We start from the raw sequence: 25974 nt of genomic DNA on the forward strand, positions 1-25974 counted from the left end.
TCATCATTTATCAAATACATATCATTGATATATATTAATCAAGCAATGCATAAAACCATGCAGATACAGGTCAAGCGGTTCAGTCGATGTGATGATCACATCAAGCATCAGAATGAGGGGAAAATCTGATCTCAGTGACTTTGACCATGTCATGGTGGATGGTTCCAGATGGGCTGGTTTGAGTATTTCAGAAACTGCTGCTATTTCAGGATTTTACACAGAATGGTTTGAAAAACAAAAATGTCCAGTGAGCGCAGTTCTATAGGCAGAGAATGGCCTGACTGGTTTGAGGTATGCTTCAGTAACTGAAATACAACTCTTTACAACCATGGTGTGCAGAAAAGCATCTCAGAACAAACAACATGTGGAACCTTGAGGCAGATGGGCTACAACAGCAGTAGAACTCTTCAGGTTTCACTTCCATCAGCCAAGAACCAGCCAAGTAATCTGAAGCTAAAGTGGGCATAAGCTTATGAAACTGGACAGTCTTCAACTGTGCCACCGAATCTTTTAATATTTAAGATTTAAATTTTAACCCTGAAAATCTTTTTAACAATTCTTTTTATTTTATTTTTTATTTTTATTTGTTTTGTTTGTTTGTTTTTCCTAGGAGGAAATTGATGTGATAATGTGTGTTTTAAATTATTATGAGCTAAGCCAATAAAGGGCTCTTTTAAAATACAGTAATCACATCATTATGATATCATGAGTTCTTCATAACTGATCAAATAAAAAACACTGTCGGTAGTGAATCTATTCAATGTCAGTGTTTGTCTTTTCGATACACAGCAGAGTGATTAAGAAGACAGGGTCAAATCTAGTAAACATTTTAAACTAGGAAAACTAAGGAGCAAAAATGCGGATGTGAGTGAACCCAGTGACCAGTAAAACCACATCCGAATGCTAAGTACTACTCTCTTTCATAGCAAACTGATTGTTTCATGTTTTGATTTGCAGAACATATGTATTCAGTATTGCCAAAATAGGAAATGGGTGTTTGAATGGGTGGGGGGTATTTGAGGGGGGACAGAATGGCAATGCTGCAAGGCTGCTCGTTTCATTGAACAGATGCTCATGTACAGCATGAGTTAAACGCTTTTCAAGCAGCTCTCCAGGAGCATAATCACTACAGATGTGTCCTGAGCCAGCAACATCCTGCCTACATCTGATATGCACATCATCAAAATATTGCCCTAGTTCTAATTAAAATAGTACCACCAGTAATAACTATGGACAGGTCATCCACATTGGAGTTTTGACCTGCTGGGGTTAAATGAGACCAAAACCCCAACTGCCCTGTCCCTGCAACTCCCACGGGACCTGTGAGATGGAGAAACAAACAGGAGATAGGTGGGTAAATGGGGTGATGGAACATCAAATAAAGTGCCAAGTCTTATTGTGTCAATAAACTAATCCCGCATTTAGGGTCTGACCCCTGACCTCTAGACACTGGACGATTTGGGAACATGACAGAAAGTCCCTAGGGGAAATAGATAGATAGACAGACAGATAGATAGATAGATAGAGAGAGAGAGAGAGAGAGAGAGAGAGAGAGAGAGAGAGAGAGAACGAACATTCATGCAGTGCTTTATGTTATGTTAAGAATTTTTAGAGAATTTTAGAGGAATTTTCCCAGATAACTACGTACACTCTCTCTCTCTCTCTCTCTCTCTCTCTGTACCTAAATAAAGCATGTATATTATTAACAATCTTCTCCTCATGCAGCGATGTAAAATTCAGTCTGCAGTTGGTTTGTCACACATAATTGTCTCCCAGATTGAGTGCCATTGCACACAAAATCCATATTTAATATGCAGTAATTTAGAATGTTATGTAATATGCCGTGAAGAGGAATTTTGACGATGTCTGAGACACAGTAAATGAGTGGTCATATGATATAATGACTTTATAATGATAGTAATAAATGTCCTGGTAAGCTCTGACCTCACAAAACAAGGCTAAATATCTTCCCTAATAATTTAAAGTTCCAGCTTAGTATTCAATTATTTAATTATTCATTAACAACAGTGTGGGGATTTTAACCTCGTATGCCTGGATTTACGGAACTCTTTAAGGTTCTAAGGGAATCTCCAGAACAAAGGAACTTGGACAGGTCATTTTAATCGTCGTTAATTTAGTATCATACATCGGTGTGTATGACACACCAGCCGTTATTTTCTCAACCACAGCAATCTGGATAAAACATACGTCCTGATGCTAATATCATTTAAAAAAAATTGTGACTCAGTGACTTTAACTGACTCTTGGGATAGCTAGAGGGCAGTACACTTGGTGATTTTGCATTTGTATTATTGGGTGTTATAGTCATAGTTGATATATTTCTAGATGTTATGCCAGAATATATACCATGATATAGGAAATTATGTGATATATCTGATATATGATGTGCCTTAAGCCAAAATGCTTTGGACGTGGTGTACATGACTAAGACTCTGTTACGACTACCACTAGAGAGCAGCACTGGATGCAATAGATACAGAAGGAAACTTCTACAGAGGGTCTTCTCATAGAACTACATATCTTTTATAGCATTTGGAATCATATTTGATAGGTTAGTCCATGTTAGCCCTCCTCATTCCTGCTAAAATAATACGGTTGACTACAGCATGTTTCCCCTCTCTATCTCTGCCCTCTGAAGTCAAGCAAATTTGAGGTGACAGCAGAAATGTGTGGCTGGTCTGCTCCGAGGTTGACAGCCGAGCATTTTGAGTCACCGACTGGTTCTTAAGGGGTGAACTCTTGCCCTGTAATTACACTAGAACTCACATAAACTCAAGTACCCATCTGCGCAGGACTGAATAAAAATGCTCCCATTGTGTTTTCAAATGTTCGACTTATGGCACAAATCTTCTATAGAGCCGGCTAACTTTATTTAGGGCACAGTTGTATGTAATATTATCTCTGTCCTTTAATGGTGAATCAGGATAATACATCAAAAGAACGACGGCAGACAAAAGCAGAGGGTTGTTCTGTCTGAAAACCTTAAAGTAAAAAAAGCCACAGACAGACGAAACCCAAACAGCAGACACGTGTACAAACCCAATGCCCATTCAAACCTCCATCTACATTCAAACCTGTTGCAGATAAGCCACCTTGTTTTTTTGTTTTTTTTTATGGCTTGGAGGCTATAGCGGTGGGTCATGGGCGTTTGCCCTTGGGCTCTGCCGCTGTATTGTGGCTTTGGAGGGGGCCTCAGCTGCACGACTGTGGTTTTTAATGAAAATGCAATGCTATAGAAAACAGGTATGATCCACGGTTCGTATGTCAGCCGCCTTTGTTATGTCTGACAATGTGGTTTGATTCTTACAGACGTGGTAAACGTCCCTCTGGAGTCTGCCCATCACACGCCTCTTTGGACAGACGGGAGCCATCTCGGGATCAATACTGCACTAAATCAGGATGCCACTTTCCTCTCTGACATCTTAAACTGCACCATTATGTCTGTATGTAATTTTGTTTATTGCATAAATTGCTTATTGTGCTTAACTGCAATAAGTGCTATCTTGTTGAGGCATTAATGAATGTACTGTATGTGTTTTACATCAGTGTGTTGCTTACATTGTCTATGTTACGAGAGCAAAAAAATACCCTGGAAAATGGCATCTTTATTTAAAATAAAAAATAAAAAAAATATTACTTCTTGATTGCAAAATCAAACAAAACACCTTAAAGCTTTATAAAGGGAGAGAGTGTTCAATGTAATGCTCCCTTGACCATTTAATAATGATCTTTTGTGCTGTGATGCTTTTGGGAATCAGGTCTGAAGAATTAACCTACATAATAGGATAATACATATATAAACATAATAAACACAATCAATTCTCTGACTTGGTAAATGTTGCAATTTGTACCAAAACACATTTTTCTTGCCATATCGTGCAAATATGATACGGTGAGTTTCCTATTAGCATTCTATCAGCAATATTATATAGAGCATTTGTATTTGGTGTGTGTGTGTGTGTGTGTGTGTGTGTGTGTGTGTGTGCGTGTGTGTGTGTCTGTGTGTGTGTGTGTGTGTGTGTGTGTGTGTGTGTGTGTGTGTGTGTGTGTGTGTGTGTGCATATGTGTGTATTTTGACCCATTAGTATCATGTTTGATTGGTTGTTAATCTTCAGTGTCAGTGCAGGGTCAGGACTCAAGCACTCATTAGCCTGGCATGGCAGAAGTGTTTAATGTAATGAATAAGCTTTGCTTTCAGAATGGCTTTGCATTATATGCAACACACCTCTATCCACTTGCATATTGTAGAGCTCTGGATCACTGGCAATGGCATCACGGCAGAAATGACCCCATTTAAAGGACTTGACTCCTCTGACTCTTTAATATACTTATAATAATGCTATTTATCATGTACACATTGCAGCAGTCATGCAGCAGCCAAGCATTTGAAAGCTCAGAGCTCAGGAGATATACATGCAGAAAACACTTTTTCAGGACCTCTGCTTTCAATTTGGCTTCAGCTTTTGCTCTTAAGTTTTATATTTAAGATATATGTAATGGTATCTCAGCAGTAACAAAAGAATTCAAGTAAAACATTGAAAAAAAAATAGTCACTATATAATTACATATATAATATTAATTATGTATATACGGTATATGTATAAATTAGAGCAAGGAGTGCCACATTTTGTGCTCACATAGTACTTCCTGCACTTACGGTAGTAGTATTTTTTGCTTTTGTTACCATACCTCGAATTCCACTAAGGCTTGGTTCCAGAAGAAGTCCTGGAAGATTCTACAGGGCCATCACAGTCACCTGAGTTGAACCCATCAAAAATCTCTGGTGGGATTTGAAGAAGGCGGTTGCAGCACGCAAACCCAAGAATATTACTGAACTGGAGGCCATTGCTCATGAGTTATGGGCTAAGATTTCTCAGGAACGCTGCCAGATGCTATGCATCTTGTTTTCAGCAGGTCATAACAGCAAAAGGGTGCGCTACTAAGTACTAAAGATGCTTGCCATGAAGGGGTTGAATCATTTTGAGACTGTTGAATTTGAGGAAACCACTTGAAGCATTCGTTGTTTTGAACTATTTCAATTGCTTTTGTTTGAGTTCTTCATTACAAACAGCTGAAAGTCTGTAAATTTTGACAATAAACCTGATTTGCAATGGGGGTTGAATAATATTTATTGCAACTGTAACTGTATGTATATAAGTGTTATTTTATCTATAATCCAGGCCCTGCTCTTTAAGCATCATTTACCTCACTCAGCATCAAACATTGACTTGAAACACAACTTTGTTACAGCATAAATAATAGTTGGTTTAATACTAGATGTAAAACATCGCCATAAATCTGGTGGTACAGTATATGTCAAACAGAGTGCGAGATGTTTTTTTTTTATTGATAGCATAGAAGTACAAGTGAATGTCAAGCATAATCCGTGATCTCTGAAGACACCATAAATCAGCTGTTTTAGGGGGGTCAAAATTGTACTTACAGTGTAATCATACCTCCTAATACCTTTTCATCTGAGATCTTTGGCCTTCATGGAAGTGTGCGTTGTTGTGGTTCACTTATGAATTTATTACTTTTTTGAAACGTCAATATATGACTTTTCTGTACTTATCAGTGGAAGAAGATTTTGTACAATGAACGAAATCAGAGTTTGGTTGTGGTGTAGTATGAGTGATGGGAGTTTTCCAGTAGTCGCTGTTTTCTCTGGCCTACATTTGTTTTCCTCAGCCTTCACAAAGTTAAATACCTCCAGCTCATATGTCTGAAGTCAAATGTAGCCTCTTGTCAGCTAAACAGCTTGTCAATATTGCGTAAGAGAGAACAGAGAGAGTTTAGACTGATAAAATGGGTTTTAATTACCAACCATTGTGTGCTGGCCCTCTCTCTCACCCTCACTCCCTCAGACCCTCCTTGGAGCCATCTCCTGAGTTTGATTTCTGATAATTGGAACTGCTGACTGGACGTTTAAATTCACACCAGCAAGAGGCCGTAACACATGGCCTCTGAGGGACAGTTTGACAAACTGCCATCTGCATTTGTTTCCTCATTAGCACTATGCTGCTAGCTGCATTAACCCTACTTTTCCATTATCATCTCTGCCTGTCTTCTACCCTGCAACAAATAACGCAAGCCATTTATTGGAGAATATAAAGATCAACGTGACATGCTGTAATTCTTTGTAAAATACTGACATAACAGATGGTTAACCACCACTTTTAAATTTAATGGTTGTGTGTGTTTGTATGTAATTGGGTGGCCATTCGCAGTGTGTGTATTCACCTGCACAAACTGTCCAATGCATGCTTAATATCACTGCTCGGCCTATTATTTTAGGACTTCAGGAAAAGACTTTTACTCTCCCATTGCAAAAACGATGTGGTCAGCTTGCTCACTGAACATTAATCTAATGAGTTTGCAAACATTTCAGTTTGAAAGCAGAATGTTTATCTTTCACCTTGAGACAAGAATACAGCGCAGTTGCACTTAACTGTGCTGAGTATTTAAGCCTTTAGCTTTTGTCCTTGTACAAAATGCGTGCAGAGAATGTTGTGAGTGGCATTCTTCCACTTCCCATTCAGCTTTTGAAAGAAAACCCATTGAGAGGATAGACCTAACTAGAAGCTGGACAGACCACACACACTATTGTTATCCACACACTGGATATGCAACCTGAGCTGATTTAGCAGTCGGTGAGTCCATCATTGTTGATTTCACCTGAATGATCTGCTTATCATTGCATATTACTCTGGTCCACTGTCTATCAATACTACATGAGTATTTAAAAAAAAGATTCAACTTCTCTTTGTGGAAGCATCAGTGTCTGTCAGGGTCTGTATTCTCGGGACAGTCGACTGTCATTCACCAAAAATGAGGCAGTCTGCAGCAAAGCACTACACATCATTCAGGTTATTCAACACTATGAGCTATTCAAAACCATTTAATTGACCAATATTATACAAAGGATACAGTATATACTTTAAATTAACTTGTGGTGGAGTAAGACGCCTTCAAAGCTAGGATGTATTTAAAAGACAATTCCCTGTTATTTAAGTAATTCAGTAAGTAAGGTGGTTAAGGCTCTGGCTTACTGTTCGGAAGGTTGGGGTTCAGGCCCCAGCACTGCCAAGCTGCCACTGTTGGGCCCTTGAGCAAGGCCCTTAACCCTCTCTGCTCCAGGGGCGCCGTATCATGGGTGACCCTGCACTCTGACCCCAGCTTCCTGACATGCTGGGGTATGCGAAGAAAACAATTTCACTGTACTCTACTATATATGTGAAAAATAAAGACTCATTATCATTATACCAGTCAAAGTCAGACATAACAGTTATAGCTTTACCATTACCACTGACTGTTGCAAACTGTTAATGCTGGAGACTCCTAAATAAGAGTCTCCTCACAGAAGACTTCACCGTAAGAAACATTACACAAGCTTTTCTTTAGTCTTTTGTGGAGTTCCTGTAAACCTGTGATTTGAACTACAATCAGAACTACTGTCCAAACCATGCTATTATTTATAATTAATCAACACCTTCTGACCAATCGAAATGGAGAATTCAGTAGTGCTGTGGCATAATGGACTTTATACCACATCGCAGTTGAATTCTCGATTCTGATTGGCTGACAGATGTTCTGAGGTGTGCAATTATTTTTCAGAAAATGCAAAGCTAAAGTAGTTCCAGTCAGGTGACTGCATTACAGTTCCATATCACTTTGCCAAGTTAACTGAAATAACGGAAAAGTTAGCCAATTGTCCACCACAGCACACACATTTAACAACAAACAAAATGACAGAAAATGTTGTCTGTCAAATTACATTAAATTTACATTTTCCAGAATTATTAGAAAAATATTGCCCACCCGAGGTGGTAATGTGGCCACGAGGTGCAGCGGAGGCTTGAGGCATTGATATGCAGTCATGAGAGAGAGAGAGAGAGAGAGAGAGAGAGAGAGAGAGCGCAAGAAGCATGTGTGATTGCAGTAATGAGACAGAAATGCCAGTGAACACATATCGATATTTATTTTTTTTTCGTTGTATTTTCTGCATTAATAAGAAATTAAAATCCTGTGAACAAGTAGGCTTATCAATATTTATTTGTTTATTTGTTCTATGTTTATAATTTCAGCATGAAACAAAAAAAAACAAACAAACTGTGAACTCTCTCTCTCTCCCCCCAGTAACTGAATATCAATGGCTCACGCCTCAGTTACTAGTTCTAAAATTAAGTTTTGGATTTAACAAAAGAGGCCTGAGATGGGATGTGTAATAAATTATTTCCACACACAAGAGTCTTTTAAGGACAAAAACCTGACAAATGTCTTGAAATAAAAATCCGAACAATATCTTGAGGTGTGGTATATGCGGAATAATTGACTCTAGTCCATTGAATTATAAGACAATAACGCACACCCAAGGCATTACCACCTCGGGTGTCAATTAGTCCTTGCATAATGAATGTCAATGGTCAGTCCGTCGTCACTGGAGAAGCACGCTATGACATTAGAGCATAGTTTACACTATAAGGCCCCTGGTTTATTCCATCACTGGCAGTGATTACCAAGGATTTTTGGGTTAAATGTTCCATGAAATTTCTCATTTAGCTCATTTAGCTCATTTTGGAGAGCGAAAGAGAGAGAAAGAATTAAACTGGCACACGCGAAACAATTTGTATCAAATATATACAACTAATATACTTTATATTATATATAGATATAATATAAAGTATATTATATCTACCCCCCCCCCCCCCCCGCCATTTTGGTGTTTAAAACGGAACTGTTGCATTTCCGTGTTCCGGTTTACTTAGCTCATTTCCGGTAAACTTCCGTTGAGTTTTGTTGACAGTTAGCTTGCACGCGAAAATACTTCACACGTATAACTTTTACCTGTCACAAATTTCTGTATTCGGTTAATACCAAGTCACTAAAGGAGTTCCTTCACTATATCCGAGCTTGCTGGTGATATACCCACCGTGTTTCATTATTAGTGGTAGTTAGCTAGCATGCTAGCCGGCTATTTGGTTGGCTAGCCATATTAGCTCGGGGTGAATCCCGAATTGCTGTGTATTCCCTAGTTAAGTGCACTACGTGTAGTGCGAAATATTTGCTTTTACACTCGATGTAGTGCACTTCGTGTTTAATAGGGCGCGAATTTAGGATTTTGCCCAGCTGTTAGCTGAAGAGTGAGTATAGGAAAGCAGCCGTGTGTAGATTATGATTATGAGCAGACGCGTTTGTTATGCTTTTACTGGTTTTGAATAACGTCTGCGCCATGGACACTGAAGGGATCGTGATCCGGATAAAGACGCCGATGGGGGACATGGACTCATCGGTGGACTGTCCGTCACTTTTGAGCTTCAACGATTTACTGGTAAAGATGTCGCAGTGATGTCCCCTCATTAGCCGTATGATTTCACCCCATCAGAAGTAAAGAATGAAATAAACATCCTAATTGTGTCTTTCATTTGTGCTTTGCAGATCGCAATTAGAGACGTGATGCCTGAAGCGACCATTACAGCATTTGAATGTGAGCACTGCTTATTTGAAGATATTTATATCACTAACAATCATACTAGATTTATAGATCCTGAAAACAACTCTTGTGCTCTTCAATACTGTCAGCTGTAGTCTGAGTGACTGTAGCTGTGGGACTTTACAAGGGTGTTGTGGTGTAGTGGGCTAATCTAAAAGTATTAAAGGTCCACAGTGTTCAAGCAGATGCTTAAAGCCTGTGTACAATTCGGATGAGAGAAGATTTCCAGAAACATCTGTTTATTTTCCATACCATTTGTTCTACACTGGGTTGCGGGGAACCCGGAGCCTATCCAAGGGGACTTGCGGCACGAGGCAGAGGACACCCTGGGTACAATCGCACTCGCACACCTATTCACATACTACGGACAATTTGGGAATGCTAGTCAGCCTACCATGCATACATGGAGGGAACCCCTGAGACACGGGGAGAACATGCAAACTCTGCAAGCACAAGGAAGAGGCGGGATATTAATTAATTGTGATTTATTCACACAGGATAAGTGATTTCTCTAGAAATCAGAGACGAGAGTCTTAACTGTGTACGTATAGGTTGTTTTGACCTTTATTATAAGCACTCTTCCCATTAAAAGCAGACCACTCGAGTTCTTCTACGCCAACCTTTGCAAACCATGTCTTCATGGAGCTCGCTTTGTGCACGGGAGCATGGTCATGCTAGGACAAGTTTAAGCTTTTGGTTCCAATGAAGGGGAATTGTAATACTGCAGATGTTCTGCAAAGACATTCTAGAAAGTTGTGTGCGTCCACCATTGTGGTAACTGTTTGGCGAAGAATGACAAATAAGTGTGAAGGGCAGGTGTCCATAAACTTTTGGCCTTTCAATGTATATCACAATATATAGATTTGTTCACAAACAAATTGGTGTTGCAGTAGTGTTGCATTTAAAAGCGAGTTTGATCATATTTTATTTCATCTCTGCAAAGATTCTTTTTTTAAATTTATTTAAAACAAATGTTTAGTTATTAAAAAAATTAACACCTAAATACAAGATTTTAACACCAAATTGTAATTAAATATATATTTATATTAAACTGTATATATGAGAGAGAGAAAAACAATATCCACATTATCAGAAAAAATCATATAATGACTTAATTTATCATGATATTGATTTTATATTGTCGTCTCACCCATCCCTACACTGATAATAATTCCATTTCCCCACTTCTCTATGTAAAACTAATCCAGTCTGCATTTTGGATGCTTTCACATTCAGTGTATAGTCTGAATGGAACCCCTTGGGTTCAATTCAGTGCCTTTCCCCCCCATGGTGTGGTTCATTTGTGCAGGTAAGAACACAGACATCACACTCAAGTCTGGACCGAACTGGTCTGAATGAGGTGACCTTGGTCCGATTCTAAGTGAACTGTAGTGCCATTCGATTGCAATGAGACAGTGCTTTGGCCCGAGTCAATGTATATTACATCCAGTACATATTAAGTTAGATAGAAAATAAAAGTTAAAGAAAACGTACAGCATATTCTGCAAGAAAGGATGTTAAAGCTATGTAGACATTTAGAATTTGTGCCAAATAGCATGCAAAGATATAACACCTTAGAGCATTGAAATAAAATGCAAATTAAAGGTGATAGCTGGGAAAACAACCATCTGTCTGTCTAACTATCTATCAGCATTTCATCAAAGCCATGTGACATGACCATGTGATCAGAAACTTATTTGTTCATATTGAAAGTACTGGAAGTAATGCTTACATTTTGCTTTAGAAATGTGTATGAACCCTGTTGTGAACTCTTCTGTTTTAGATGAGGATGAGGTTGGTGACAGGATCACAGTTCGGAGTGATGAAGAACTAAAGGCCATGCTGTCTTATGTGAGTATTGTTTCAGCTTTTAGTAAAAGCTTATATTGCAAAGGATTGTTTAAAAAATCTGCCATTTCTATTAAAACACTTCACCAAAATGTTCATGAGAAGTAATTTATCATGTCAGGTCAACAATCTATGCTATTATCATAGATCATCCTAGATTAGACAGTATGAATTAGACACCTCTATGGATTTTTGTCACTTCCTGTTGAATATGTGGTAGGTGAAGTAATGACTAGGGATGAAATGATTACCGGTTTCGCGATAAAATCCCCCGATGGTTAGTATTACTGTGTCAGATTTAATTACCATTAAAATCGTGTACGATTATTGTGTTTGGTAAAACTTGTGGGAAATGCTGTCCACACACACCCAGCATGAGTCTGACGCAGGCGCAGCATGCAACATTGTTTTTTGAGCGTGAAAACGGACACTACAATTAAAAACTGAACGGGTCTGCTCAATTCGGCATGAGCAGAATGAGTCAGAGTCGCAGCACAGATCGGGAAGAGTGAGGTGACCCGACTGACGGGAAGAGCGAGGCGAGCCGACCCGACTGACGGGAAGAGCGAGGCGAGCCGACCCGACTGACGGGAAGAGCGAGGCGAGCCGAGCCGACTGACGGGAAGAGCGAGGCGACCTGACCCGACTGGCGGGAAGAGCGAGGCGAGCCGACCCGACTGACGGGAAGAGCGAGGCGACCTGACCCGACTGGCGGGAAGAGCGAGGCGAGCCGACCCGACTGACGGGAAGAGCGAGGCGACCCGACCCGACTGGCGGGAAGAGCGAGGCGAGCCGACCCGACTGACGGGAAGAGCGAGGCGAGCCGACCCGACTGACGGGAAGAGCGAGGCGAGCCGACCCGACTGACGGGAAGAGCGAGGCGAGCCGACCCGACTGACGGGAAGAGCGAGGCGAGCCGACCCGACTGACGGGAAGAGCGAGGCGAGCCGACCCGACTGACGGGAAGAGCGAGGCGAGCCGACCCGACGGACGGGAAGAGCGAGGCGAACCGACTGACGGGAAGGGCGAGGCGAGCCGACGGACGGGAAGGGCGAGGCGAGTCGACCCGACGGACGGGAAGGGCGAGGCGAGCGACCCGACTGACTGGTAGAGCGAGGCGAGCCGACTGACGGGAAGGGCGAGGCGAGCCGACGGACGGGAAGGGCGAGGCGAGTCGACCCGACGGACGGGAAGGGCGAGGCGAGCGACCCGACTGACTGGTAGAGCGAGGCGAGCCGACTGACTGGAAGGGCGAGGCGAGCCGACTGACGGGAAGGGCGAGGCGAGCCGACTGACGGGAAGGGCGAGGCGAGCCGACTGACGGGTAGGGCGAGGCGACCCGACTGACGGGTAGGGCGAGACGACCCGACTGACGGGTAGGGCGAGGCGAGCCGACTGACGGGTAGGGCGAGACGAGCCGACTGACGGGAAGGGCGAGGCGAGCCGACTGACGGGAAGGGCGAGGCGAGCCGACTGACGGGAAGGGCGAGGCGAGCCGACTGACGGGAAGGGCGAGGCGAGCCGACTGACGGGAAGGGCGAGGCGAGCCGACTGACGGGAAGGGCGAGGCGAACCGAGCCGACTGACGGGAAGGGCGAGGCGAGCCGACTGACGGGAAGGGCGAGGCGAGCCGACTGACGGGAAGGGCGAGGCGAGCCGACTGACGGGAAGGGCGAGGCGAGCCGACTGACGGGAAGGGCGAGGCGAGCCGACGGACGGGAAGGGCGAGGCGAGTCGACGGACGGGAAGGGCGAGGCGAGCGACCCGACTGACTGGTAGAGCGAGGCGAGCCGACTGACGGGAAGGGCGAGGCGAGCCGACTGACGGGAAGGGCGAGGCGAGCCGACTGACGGGTAGGGCGAGGCGACCCGACTGACGGGTAGGGCGAGGCGAGCCGACCCGTCTGACGGGTAGGGCGAGGCGAGCCGACCCGTCTGACGGGTAGGGCGAGGCGAGCCGACCCGTCTGACCGGTAGGGAGAGGCGAGCCGACCCGTCTGACCGGTAGGGAGAGGCGAGCCGCCCCGACTGACGGGTAGGGCGAGCCGACCCGACTGACAAGAAGAGCGAGGCGAGGCAACTGACGGGAAGGGCGAGGTGAGCTGAACCGACTGATGGGAAGAGCGAGCCGACCCGACTGACGGGTAGGGCGAGATGAGCCGACTGACAAGACGATGGTGGAAGATTTGGTTTAATATAAACGAGTTTGTCATTGCACACTCCTTGTTGTTGTGCTGCCTCTGACTTGCCGCTAAATCTAAAGCGAAAGTAAAATGCTCCCGGCCCCACGGGCATTCATAAGCAATTTAAAAGCGACGGGGAAAAGAGGGAAAAGCACCAACGAGGTGCCAAAGCCCCCTTTCGCAGCATCTTTCTTCTGGCAAGTTCTACAGACAGAGTTACCATTTTCTGTTAAGTTTCTCTCAGCATTTTTATAAAATACAAAATATGACCACACTTCGGATTTGGTCCCATTGGAAGGTTCGAAAATCTCACGATCGCCGTCACTGCCTTCCGCCATGTTCTCCAACTGAACTAAATGATCGCATCAAGCCTAGTGACAACTTCTTTATAGTCAAATATAAGACCTGTTTAAACGATTTCAGTGTGTGTATCAGTATTTTCTGTACATTTTCAGCACGTTAACAATACCGTGATAATACTGATAACCATGATAGTTTTGGTCATGATAATCGTGATATGAAATTTTCATACAGTGGCATCTCTAGTAATGGCTATTATTTTACTCTTATTTTGGTAATGACTCTTATTTTGCTCTTACGAGCAGAACAAATCAAAACAGACTAGAACTATTTCTAATGGATAAACATTGTGTGTATTGCACATATATAAATATAATCAATCTTTATAACCTAAAGTGTTTTTCCTTTCACTAAAATGAGTTTATGTGCAAGGTGAATAATGCTTTCAGGAAAAAATTAAAAAGATAAAAAATGTATTTGAAAGTATCTGTTCCTTTATATCAAAGTATTTATGTTCCCAAGGAATTATAATTACTGACCTCAGACTATTGTGTGAACCATTGCCTGGTTTCAGTCGAACTATTTAGTCTTGGGAGTGTTTTTGTTAGAAAGGAAAGCTATTAAAATCTCTTATTGTACATCTATTCACCCTTGGGCAAAATCTTCTCATTACATGGCAGATTGGCAGGGATAACAAGTAGCTGTGTTTTCTTATCTCTTTATCTTCATCTTCCCCTTTTTTTGGTTGTAACAATTGATGTAGCCATGGCAACCCGTGACCCCTGGCAGGCTCGTGTGCCAGCATGGCATTAAGCATGCACGATGGAGCAAAGCGTCAAATTACATTTCTGTTTCTTTACTCAAGGCGTGAAGTCACAAATGAGCCCAGAGCCAGTCGCTAACTGATAATGCTGCCTATTAATTGGAGGATTTTTTGTGAACAAGCATGTAATAATATTCATACTGCTAACACTCTGTAGTACACTGTAGTACACTGAGTTCAGATCGTATTTGCCCACACGCTGGTGGTGATGATGCTGGGCTTTTCAAAACATGAAAGATGGTCTTTCATGAGAAAAGCCTTTATGTATTTCTGTATTCTATATTTGTTACTATTTTACGATAATCTCACCCGATATCACATCTTCCAAGAAAATGCAGTGCTTACATGGTCAACGATTATATTAATGTATGAAAGATCCAATTAAAGCAGGCAACAAGTCTGTCAAAATGTATTTAAAGCAGTTTTGGACAGTATGAATTGTGCAAGTAGATACATTTTTCTTAAAGAGGTTTGTTTGCCATAATGAGTGAGAGACCATGCCTCCTTCACTGGGTCAGACGGGCGTATAGGCCACACCTCCTTCACTGGGTCAGACGGGCGTATAGACCGCACCTCCTTCACTGGGTCAGACGGGCGTATAGGCCGCACCTCCTTCACTGGGTCAGACGGGCGTATAGGCCGCACCTCCTTCACTGGGTCAGACGGGCGTATAGGCCGCACCTCCTTCACTGGGTCAGACGGGCGTATAGGCCGCACCTCCTTCACTGGGTCAGACGGGCGTATAGGCCGCACCTCCTTCACTGGGCCAGAAGGGCGTATAGGCCGCACCTCCTTCACTGGGTCAGACGGGCGTATAGGCCGCACCTCCTTCACTGGGCCAGAAGGGCGTATAGGCCACACCTCCTTCACTGGGAATGAGAGGCACAGAGGACACCCCTCCTTGATTGAGACTGACCGTAGCAGAACCTCCATCACTAGGCACAAGTTACACCTGACTAACAGGTATGGTGGCCACACATCCTTTACAGAGACTAACAGGCACAAAGGCTCTTCAGTATGTCCTCTGTACTGACGCCATGTAATTTTTAAATAGACTTTTCAGAAGAATGGTTTAGAAACAAGTGGATTGACCACAGAGACATGCTAGTTAATGATGGAGTTACAGAGATGCACGTTGATTAATGGTACATATTTAATTCGTGGAAGTCACTAATTATTTATTGAATGAAATGAATGCCTAAAACGTGCAGGTGTTAGTGTTTGTTTTAATCTGAAAAAACAATGTACTGGACTCTTGTGGTGTAATATTTTGTCCTTTTGTCCTTGTTTAGTGTATTGTTTTCATGTTTTCCCTCAGAGCCAATATTAAATGCATTCCTCAATACTTACTGTTCACATTGCGGATGTCGGGAGTAATGACTTGTGAACGTTTCTCTCTGAAGTGCAGCAGAAACTAAATGAACTATCAACTTTTATTATATATTATTCAGTACTTAAAGATCCGCCTCATTAGAAGTATGCCCCCCTCTGCGCAGAGGAATTTTTCAAAATCCACTTTCAGCTGGTGTTGTCTCTTACCCCCTATCAGCTCACAGTCACTATGCTAGCCACAGGCTCAATAATCACTATTTCTGATTTTAAATGGAAAGGTGGAATTTTTGATTTATTTTTTTTACACCAGTTGCTGATCCGCTTCACCAGACTGAGTGTTTTCTAAATGCAAATCGCACTACATCACAGATGTCTATTTGGAACCATAAAACATGCAAGAGAAGCAAAAAGTGGTGATTGTGAAAGCTTGGGTTTTTCCTTATTATTATGGTTTGTACGCCTTTTGGAAGGAAACCCAGTGTGTAAGGAAGTGAATTGTACAGGGAATGTAAAACACATACGTCACAGGTTTACTGCAATGTATAGAAGTTTAACGCGCGCAATCATTTTATTCGTTGTCGAACGTGGTGGTCTTTTGCCTACACGGCTGTTTGGTCTCCGGTGAGATGTGTGTGTATGAATTGCTTTGATGTCATTAATTCCAGATGAAGGGACATCTATTATGTTGAACTGGTAGGAGTTGAGAGACGGCTGCTTTGAAGGCTACGTAGGCAAGAAATTTCTGTACGTCTCCATTGTCCTTGAAATACTCCCGATTTGAGACGTAGCTTTGTGATTAAGAATGCTGCAAACAAGACAAGAATAAAGTATGGGGAAAATATTAGTGAAACATATATATATTCTTATATATACTTATTTTTTCACAGTCATTTCAAAGGCTTTTTCATGGCAGGCCTCCGATGCAGGTCAAATTTGTGCAGTCTCTTTCTGATTGTAGCATGCACTTTGACACCAGCAGTTGCCAGACTTACTAGCAGATCCTACGATGAAATGTTGGGATTCTTGGAGATTTCTTTTTACATCAGACGGTCTGCGCTTGGGCTGAATTTGCTGGGACGACCCAAGGGCGGCTGTGGTTCAGGTGGTAGAGCAGGTTGTTCACTAATCGTAGGGTTGGCGTTTCGATTCCCAGCCCACGTGACTCCACATACCAAAGTGTCCTTGGGCAAGACACTGAATATTACTACAAAATGTCACTTGTATGTGTCATTCGATAGCGTGTATCGCCTTATTAATATGTTTGCTTGTCCAAATGTGTCAAAAAAAGCCAACAATTTCCATGGGGTGTACTTATTTTTTTCACATGACCATGTATGTATATATGTTTATATATGACCGTGTGTATGTGTGTGTGTGTGTGTGTGTGTATATATATATACATATATTTAGTACATAACCTTGCATTTAACCTTTAAGCTCTCAGTGTCTAGTACAACATGCACTATCACACACTCCTCTTTTCCTCCAGTCTCAGTTCACTAATTGAGGAGCGCTCTATTCTGGGTGTGTTAATGATGCCAGCAGGAGAAGGGTCTGGTCCGAGTGTCCCCTCTGGCACAGAGCATTCAGCCTCTGATCAAAATGCCTTTAGTTATTGTCCAACAAAGGGGGATTTCTTTTAATACACTGCTACAGATTAGTCTGTAATTGTGCCCCTAATCAATAAAGAAGTGGAGCGGAAAATTAAAGGTGTAAGTGTCTGAACACACATTTTTTCGGAAGAGGCACATTGCTGGAGGCGATTGCGAGAACGAGAGAGAGAGAGTGAGTGTTATGGAAAGAGAGAAGTGTGGGAGGAGAGAGAGGCAGTTGTGAGGTGACAGTGATAAATAGGGCATTTAATAGAACAGCTGCAGCAGCTCTGCTTCTACAGCGTGCCTTCATGTACACTTATGTATTTATCTCACACACATACACACACACACACACACACACACACACACACACAGGAGAAGGAAAGAAATGCACTACTGGCTCTGACTGCTTTGCATAAAGAAGTGCGAGAAAACTGCAGAGACAGATTTGCTGTCCTGGCCCTGTTCTACTTCTCACCAGTCCCGTTCAGTCCAATTTAGGATTGATAAAAAGATGATTATATTTAGCAGAGTTAGAAAGAGAACTGTTATAATTGCAAGTGAAATAAGTAAGGAACAAAACACGACAGGGGCATGCTAGTATAGGAAAGTAATCAACGACGGGGCAGGTTAGTGCAGCACAGTAAAATTAACTGTTACAACGAAGTTGTTTTCTCTATAACGGTGTTCCATTCCTCTTATACCACAGCGATTTGCCAATGATTAAAATGTTTGTTTAATTAATGAATAGTATGTTGTACTTTTAATATTTATAGTTACATTTATTGTCATCAAACCATGACTAAGCTTTTTACAATTGACCAGATGCCATGTCAAACTGAACCGATTTATAAGCCAGCTTTCATTTAAAAAAAAATCCCAGTCTCTAAATATCTTCTGCCTCTTAAGGGCATAATGTGCTAACTCTTCCAGTAATATCAATTCTGCCATTTAAGCCAAGCCTTGGCTTACAGCTGCCATCTGCACAGACCAGCACACCCTGCTTTTTTTTCTTTCATCTAAATTGAACAACTAGCCTTATTTGTGTTAAAATGGATTTTGGTCGACTGGCTGATATTTCCTTAATACCCTTTAGGGGTATATGAAACGACAGGTCTAAAAAAAAAAAAAAAGATGTAAGCGAATTGAATTTTCAAAGCCAATCAATCGAGGTGTTTAAATTAGTTAGTTTCCGTGCAAATAAATTTACACACACTCAGGAGCAGGACTAGGATACAAAAGGTTTTCTGAATTTACAGGATTTTCATGAATACCAATGTTTTTGTGCAAATGCTCATACAAATGATAAAATTAATCAAATATATCCATTCATGTCCAGCTTGATAAATGAGGCCTGTTGTTTTTAAGTAATTTGGAAATTATGCCATTTTGGATTAATTCTACTCTTGCTAAATTCAGGAGTTTTTGTGTCGCAATGCTTATTCAGAAATGCTGCGGTTTAGGTTTGAAGGTTTTAAGGTCTTCATAGTTGTCCTTGACCTGTTTGGTGATTGTCAGTTAATGTCATCTTCTTTTCTCCTTTCTTGCTGTCTTCTTGGTTTTCTCCTTCTCCTTACTTCATACCTTATTGTCTCCATCTTCTGTTATGTTGTACTCCTTGCTTTTTTTCTTCTTTTTCCTCTATCTCCTCAGTCCTCAGACATTTATTTCCATTTCCACTTTTTTTTTTTTTTAACAAGCTGCACAACATCTTCGGTGCCAGCGCTGCAGGTCTTCTACTCTTGCTCCCAAGAAATCTGAAAATAGGTCATCAAGTTCTGCAGAGTACTGACTACATGGCTCTAACACATTAATAATCTGTCATGGTCCTGTAGATATACTTTCCTACAGAAATCATTTTCAGCCCAAATCCAAACACCTTGATAAAGTCTGTTTATGATTCGGGTTCCATAAGGACTGAGTTGGGAAACTGCTCTAATGCCCCAGTTTTGCAGGAATCTACACACCTGTTAGACCTGTGTGGTAGAGGACAAATGTGTTCTTGTTTTACTGTAACATTAATTACAACATATTTTATGCCCTAGCTTCTCAATTACATGTTCATATTGGCTAGTTGCTCCAATTTTGGTCATCCAACAAATGTTAGTCTTTTGTATCAACACCGGAAGCTTATACTTTTTTTTATTTTTATATTGTGTCAAATTACTGTGTTCATTTTTAAGCTCCTATACTCACTCGCACACAGACACATAGCCGTCCCTCCCCCGGACACCTCCGTCTGGATTTGTGGTTGCAGTAGGTTGATTGTGTGTGATCGGGGCCTGTGTCTGGATACAAAGGTCTTGTGCTCGACAGAAAGGCGGGGCGACCCGTCTCAGAGCCAGATGGTTCCATTAACGTAAGCATCAATTGAAATGTCCAGACCGAGCCCAGGTCTAAATCTAAAACCTGTGGAATGACTTGAAGAGGGCTGTGCACAGGAGATCCCCTAACAATTTGATAGATTTGGAGCATTTTTGCAAGGAAAAGTAGAATATAATTGCCAGATCAAGATAATTTGTAGACTCCTATCCAAAAAGATTGAGTGCTGCATAACAAGCAAAAGGTTAAGCACACTTACGCAACCAGATTATTGTAAGTTTTTTCATTTTCTTTTTTTGTTTTTAGTAAAATGTTCCTGTTTGTTTTTCGTTCGCTTCTATTTGTTTTTCAATATAGCTGGTTGCTATATCATATTAAAGGTGATAATTTATCTTTGAAATTTTTACATCACAAAAACCTGCCACTTTAACAGGGGTGTGTAGAATATTTATATTTACTGTATTACAATTTTAAAATGAATAATACAGTGATTTTATTTATATATATGTGTGTGTGTGTGTGTGTGTATATATATATATATATATATATATATATATATAATATAATATAATATTATATATATATATATATATATATATATATATATATATATATATATATATATATATAGATAGATAGATAGATAGATAGATAGATAGATAGATTAAAAAGATAGCGAGTGTTGAAATAAACTTCTAAAAAAAAGTCTAGTATTTTGACAATATGCATGAATTGGTTTAATTTAAATATATGGCTTACTCCCTGATTATTTAGAGGCATATAAAATAGCACTTGATCCAGCACATCCTATGACCATCAAGATCCATAAAACAAAGAACTATAAAACTCTTGTGTGTGTGTGTGTGTTTATATAGTACTGCAATACAGTGATGGAACAGCGCATGAATGGACTGCTACCTGAGCCACTGCAGATCTTTCCTCGAGGTTAGTGAAATACGTGTCTGTGTCTGTGCCATTCCTGTGGAATTCCAGTTAAACCTGAGTCTGCTCAAAGCTAATCTGGTCATTTCAGATACTGTAGTTCATACTGCAATTCAATGTAGTGTGGAAAACTCGCTGCTTTCAGAAACTAATCTAAAATAACATTTGCTTCTTGGCTTTTGGGTGAAATCATAGTTTGTAATTTTCTAGGTTACAGTAGGTGTAACATGTAGTCTTGTTTGTTTAAAAACTTTTCCACATCATGTCTCTGCAGTGAGCTTTAAAAGGGAAAGCCACAGACTTTTTCAAAGTGCCATCAGAATCCACTTGTCAAAACGACAACAGTCATGCAGTGTGTTTAAATCTGGAGACTCTTTAAATGGTTTATGATGTGAAACATGGGTAATGATTTCTATAACTAGCAGTTTGTTTGGCTACATCCCTCTTCTAGTTGTTATGTAATGTTGATAACACTAAAATGTTGTTTGTTTCCACCTTCCATGTTACTTAATTATAGTAATAACATATATAGTAATAACACAAATGTTCATCATGGTTTTCCGAATTCATCAGTGGACAAATGATAAATTCATTAGCTAACACACAGATAAGTAAATGTACTAAAACCACAGCGACAGGGGTACAAGGCAATGTAGTCATTTTATGGCAAGCTAGGGGATGACTGTGTAGCCATAGTGCGATTCATTTCCTGAAAAAGGTACATCTCGTTGCTACAAAGTTATTGCCGAAGGTTTTGCTTATGAGCTGGGTTGTTCTGTCCTCACATTACACGTAAAAATATAATTCAGGCTAGCTTCTTTCTTTTATCTTCGTATGTATAACCGTGAAGTGACTACATTTTCATATGATGCACTTGATACACTTTATTTTCTTTCACCCCATGTTCCTTTCCTGATTATGAAAAGATCATCTCTGATTTGTGCATGGTAATTAATCCATTGGGTAACGATGAGTAAAAAATAGTAATAAAACTACTAAAAGCTAATAGTCCAGATAAAAAAATCTGTTTGTCCCAGGTGACCTGGCTACTGATTTGTCCACCCCTGGAGACTAGGTTTGAGAGCATGAATCGCAGTAACAGCGAAACACTAGTTTATAGTTTACACAAACCTTTAACATAAAATTAGCCTAAAAAGTCTCCAAGGCTTTAGGTAATGTATTTGTAATCATTCGTGTAATAACTTTCAGAGGTACATTTCAGAGGTTTAAACGCTTCCAATCCCTTGTTCCTATTTCCCCCATTGTGCACATTTCTTTGTACGTTTCTCTTAAAGTGTTGCCTATTTCATCTAAACGATCGGAATGACTTTTCTCAATGAGCGAATAATGTAGCATCTCAGAAAAATCAGTGGAATTCCTCTTTAATTATTTAAACTTTTTGCTCAGCCCCATTTTCTGCCAAAAGTATTTCAAATATTCCTTTATTGCGTCTCCTTCTCTGACCCTGATGTGCCTTACAATCCAGACCAATTACTTTTGCAGCCGGCAAGACTCCTGGGAACCGGAACATCCACGGCCTGAAGGTAGGCATATCCATGATTGTTTCTGAAACGTCACGTCCTGCTGTGTACCACTTATTGAAATGTCAATTGGAGTCGAGACATTTGTACTTTGTGTCTCTTATTTTACATTTTCATCTCTTCTTTTGTCCTCCAAGAGATTTAGAAAAGTTGGGTTTCCTCTCGTATTCCATTCTTCATCATTCAGTCATTAGTCATGAATGTGCTGCTTTCATATACTTACATGATGTATATTTCTGTGTCAACCAAATCACAGTCCAGCATTTGGTTTGTACTAAGTCTTTGTAATCTTTTTTTAGTTTTGTCCTTTGTTTTAATCGAAAGTTAATTGGCTTTAAACTGTGGTGGAAGCTGTATACATTTAAATGATACTAATTAACAAGCAAATCGCTGCTTTGCTGGACTAGTCACCATAACCTAAAGACCTCAATTAGGCTAGTTATTTTTAGTCACTTCTGTTTTCTCTCTCTTTTTTTTTTTTATTGGTCCCAGTTGGTGAGATGTAGATCTAAGAACAACTAGCCTTGTAAACCTTCCTTTTGAATGAAAAATAAAGGACGTCATGTTGGTTTGTAATTATTCTTCTTCAGAAGCCAGCTTTAATTTTGCACCACTGTCTCTTTCTTTCCCTCTCTTTAATTTTCTTTGCCCCAGTGACCTGTGGGTTTGTTGTTGAATTTTGTCACAATTAGGCGAGGGTGTTGATGGTCTTTCTCTTCTTTTAGGTGAACACACGCCATGGCTCGTCCAGCAGCCGGGGATCCTCTCCTGCCGAGTCTCTGTCCAGCAACAGGTGAGTCGGACTGGGATTTAAACATAAATTTACACGGCAAATTTATTCTATCCAATTACTTCCTTTCATTTGACCGTTCCTCTTGTTAGAGCTTAGCAGTGAAGAGCTACAGACCTTAAAGACAGCCTGTGCATTCTGGAGAAACATTTGGCCAGGTTTAAATTGAACCTGGGTACAAATAAAAAACTAGTGATCCAGCCACCACTTGTACAAATGAGCTCCCATTAACTACCTCAGGGCCATGTGGTGCTTTATTTTGGCTATTCTGACCACATTTAGACCTGCTTTATTCACTCCTAGTCTGTGAAGGCTGGTGTGTGTTCCCACTCCAGTGCGCCTAACTCAATTAAGCAGCCAGTTATCAGCTTCCTTACAAGATGACTCAGGTGAGCTCGAGCAGGGAACACTACACTGATAAAGAAGAACATTGATCTAGATTAATTCACACCTGGGATCTGGCTTCTCCACACAGATTTAGCAGAATTGACTTAAAATTATATTAGGGCGTGAGTGGGAGCTCTTCATTAAACGTCCTATTTACTAGGTGTAATTTGTCTTATATAGAAATTATTGAATAGAAAGTGAAAATGATGTTCTACCCTTACATGTTGTTTCTGCTTAGCAGTTTAAAGAAATCCTCTGCAGAGCTGAAAAAGATACTGACCAATGGCCAGGTATTGAAATTCTATACACTCTTTATATGTTCTCAATATATTGTTTTGATAAACATGATTGACTGCTTTTCCTGATACGCTTATGTATCTACAGTACAGTTTTTCTTACTTCACTATATAAGTGTGTTGGTGAGTTATTAAAATTCTCCACCAGCGTCTTAGCCACTTTATCGTATACGCAGGGTGTCTGCAATTCCATAAGAAATCTTCATTTGATATGAGTGGTTAAGGTATTGGGCTACTGATGAGAAATTTAAATCCCTATGCTGCTGCTGTTGTGTCCTTGAGTCAGGCCCTTAATCGCTTGACTGCTCAGTTGTATCCTGTATCAATTATAAGGTTTTAAACTATTCTTAGTCTTTGCGTTCCTCATTATCCATTGATATACAGATATACTGTGTATTGACTTTATTCATCTTTTAATATTACCAGCATTACCGGTCATCTTTGGGAATGACACAAGAAATAATGCTTTTATTAACGTTTTTGCCATATATAAGTTCTGCATCCTCGCTGTTAGTTGATACCCATCCCACTGCCCATCACAATTATTTTAAATGAAGTAAAATCTCTAGCATGAACTATGTTTTCTTACAGGACCAAGCTCCTTATTGCACAAGAAGCACATTGTGACTTATTAGGATAGCAGATATGTTCACACAAATGGGGGGGGGGGGGTGCAAATACAAGAAAAAGTAGGGGGAAACACACCCAAAATTGAAACAACTTTAAAGTAAACAAATTTTGATATTACAAATTGTGTGGTAGTTTTTTTTTTGTTCCTCTGTAGAATAAGCATAAGGAGACAAGTTTCGATACTTGTGACTTATTTTGAAGTATTTTTATATTATAATCTAAAATATTACGTGACATTTTTAAGTAGCACTGAAAAATTTAGGAGCCCTATGGATAATCTGATCTGTCAGCATATCTGAAACTCAGCTTGAGCTGGTTTTTTTTAATCAAAAATTCTGTGAAATCCTAAAGGAATGGCAGTTTATGTATTATCAGTTAATCTATTACAGTACTTGGCATGTGACATGACTCGCTGTGTGCTACTGACCGCGGTGCGCACGTATATCAATAGAGTGTTATTGAGTGCCTATTGAAAAACAGTTCACGTCCCTTTTCTACATGGTCCATTTGAGAGCTTTATCTTGACTAACTGGTATCTGTATTATCTATATTCTGCTGCTCTGAGCTTCTCTTCTCTGTCCAGCAGCACGACATGTGTCAGTGTGGAGATGCCAGTGTCAGATAGACAATTAAGTAAATCAGGCCCCCATGTGACACCTGTAACAAGCACAAGCAGGGGAGCTGTGGCCTCTAGTACCACCCACACACCCCTAATCAATGGACCGTCACTGGAGTCAGTTCCATATTTCCCAGTTAAAATGAAGCTTGACAGTAAGGCATTAACTTAGTTTTGGCCTCAGCTGTGTGGGGGGAAAATACTTGCTTCACACTATCAGTGTTATTGACGTGCTGTCACCCTGATCAGACAATCAGATCAAACGCCTCTTAATGGGATGTATGCATTTATATACATACAGTCCCCTCTCTGAATCAGAGACGATCAGAATTTCAACTTTCATTTCCTGATATTTACATCTACATGTATTAAACAACTTAGAACTTGACACCTTTTATTTGAACCCACCCATTTTTTAAGTGATCAAAAATATTGGAACGTGTGACAGACAGGTGTTTCTTGCTGCCCAGATGTGCCCTGTTGTTGAAACAATTAATAGCTCTGAATGGTTTGAGCCCTGGGTTTCACCCGTAAAGACTGCATTTGTTGTTAAAACGGATAAACCAACATGAAGACCAGAGAGCTGTGTATGGGAGAAAAGAAAGCCATGTTGAAGTTGAGAAGAGTGCGAAAATCAATCTGAGCCAACGGGCATAGCCGATACAGCAATTTAAAATGTTGAAAAAGAAGGAAACCACTGGTGTACTAACAATCAGACATCGAACAGATCAGCCAAGTCTTCCCACAGCACTGAACCGTTGTATTTGTGAGCATTTCTCCTGTCAAACAACCTGTGCCATGGTTTTCTTAACAGACCTTGGTTTATTAATTGTGTGAATTCACATTCTTAATGTAGACC

The 25974-nt window shown here is 40.7% G+C and overlaps 1 protein-coding gene across 5 annotated transcripts in view; it reads left to right on the forward strand.

Annotated features, from left to right (window-relative positions):
• Positions 1-8787: 8787 nt before the first annotated feature.
• The window catches only part of map2k5 (mitogen-activated protein kinase kinase 5), a 64555-nt gene continuing 47368 nt past the window's right edge, over positions 8788-25974 (forward strand). For 4 of the 5 annotated variants that reach the window (XR_001810945.2, XM_017459171.2, XM_017459173.2 and 1 more), the window contains exons 1-7: positions 8788-9349; positions 9457-9505; positions 11295-11362; positions 20789-20858; positions 22359-22399; positions 23122-23189; positions 23812-23863. Coding sequence is in view for 4 of the 5 variants with exons in the window: in XM_017459171.2 (XP_017314660.1) it covers positions 9218-9349; positions 9457-9505; positions 11295-11362; positions 20789-20858; positions 22359-22399; positions 23122-23189; positions 23812-23863 (480 nt within the window). In the remaining variant the exon portion in view is untranslated. The remainder of the gene's footprint in view (positions 9350-9456; positions 9506-11294; positions 11363-20788; positions 20859-22358; positions 22400-23121; positions 23190-23811; positions 23864-25974) is intronic. The other variant, XM_017459172.2, reaches the window with a different exon arrangement.

This window comes from Ictalurus punctatus, chromosome 27, assembly GCF_001660625.3.
Source record: "Ictalurus punctatus breed USDA103 chromosome 27, Coco_2.0, whole genome shotgun sequence".
In the NCBI taxonomy this organism is placed as follows: domain Eukaryota; kingdom Metazoa; phylum Chordata; class Actinopteri; order Siluriformes; family Ictaluridae; genus Ictalurus; species Ictalurus punctatus.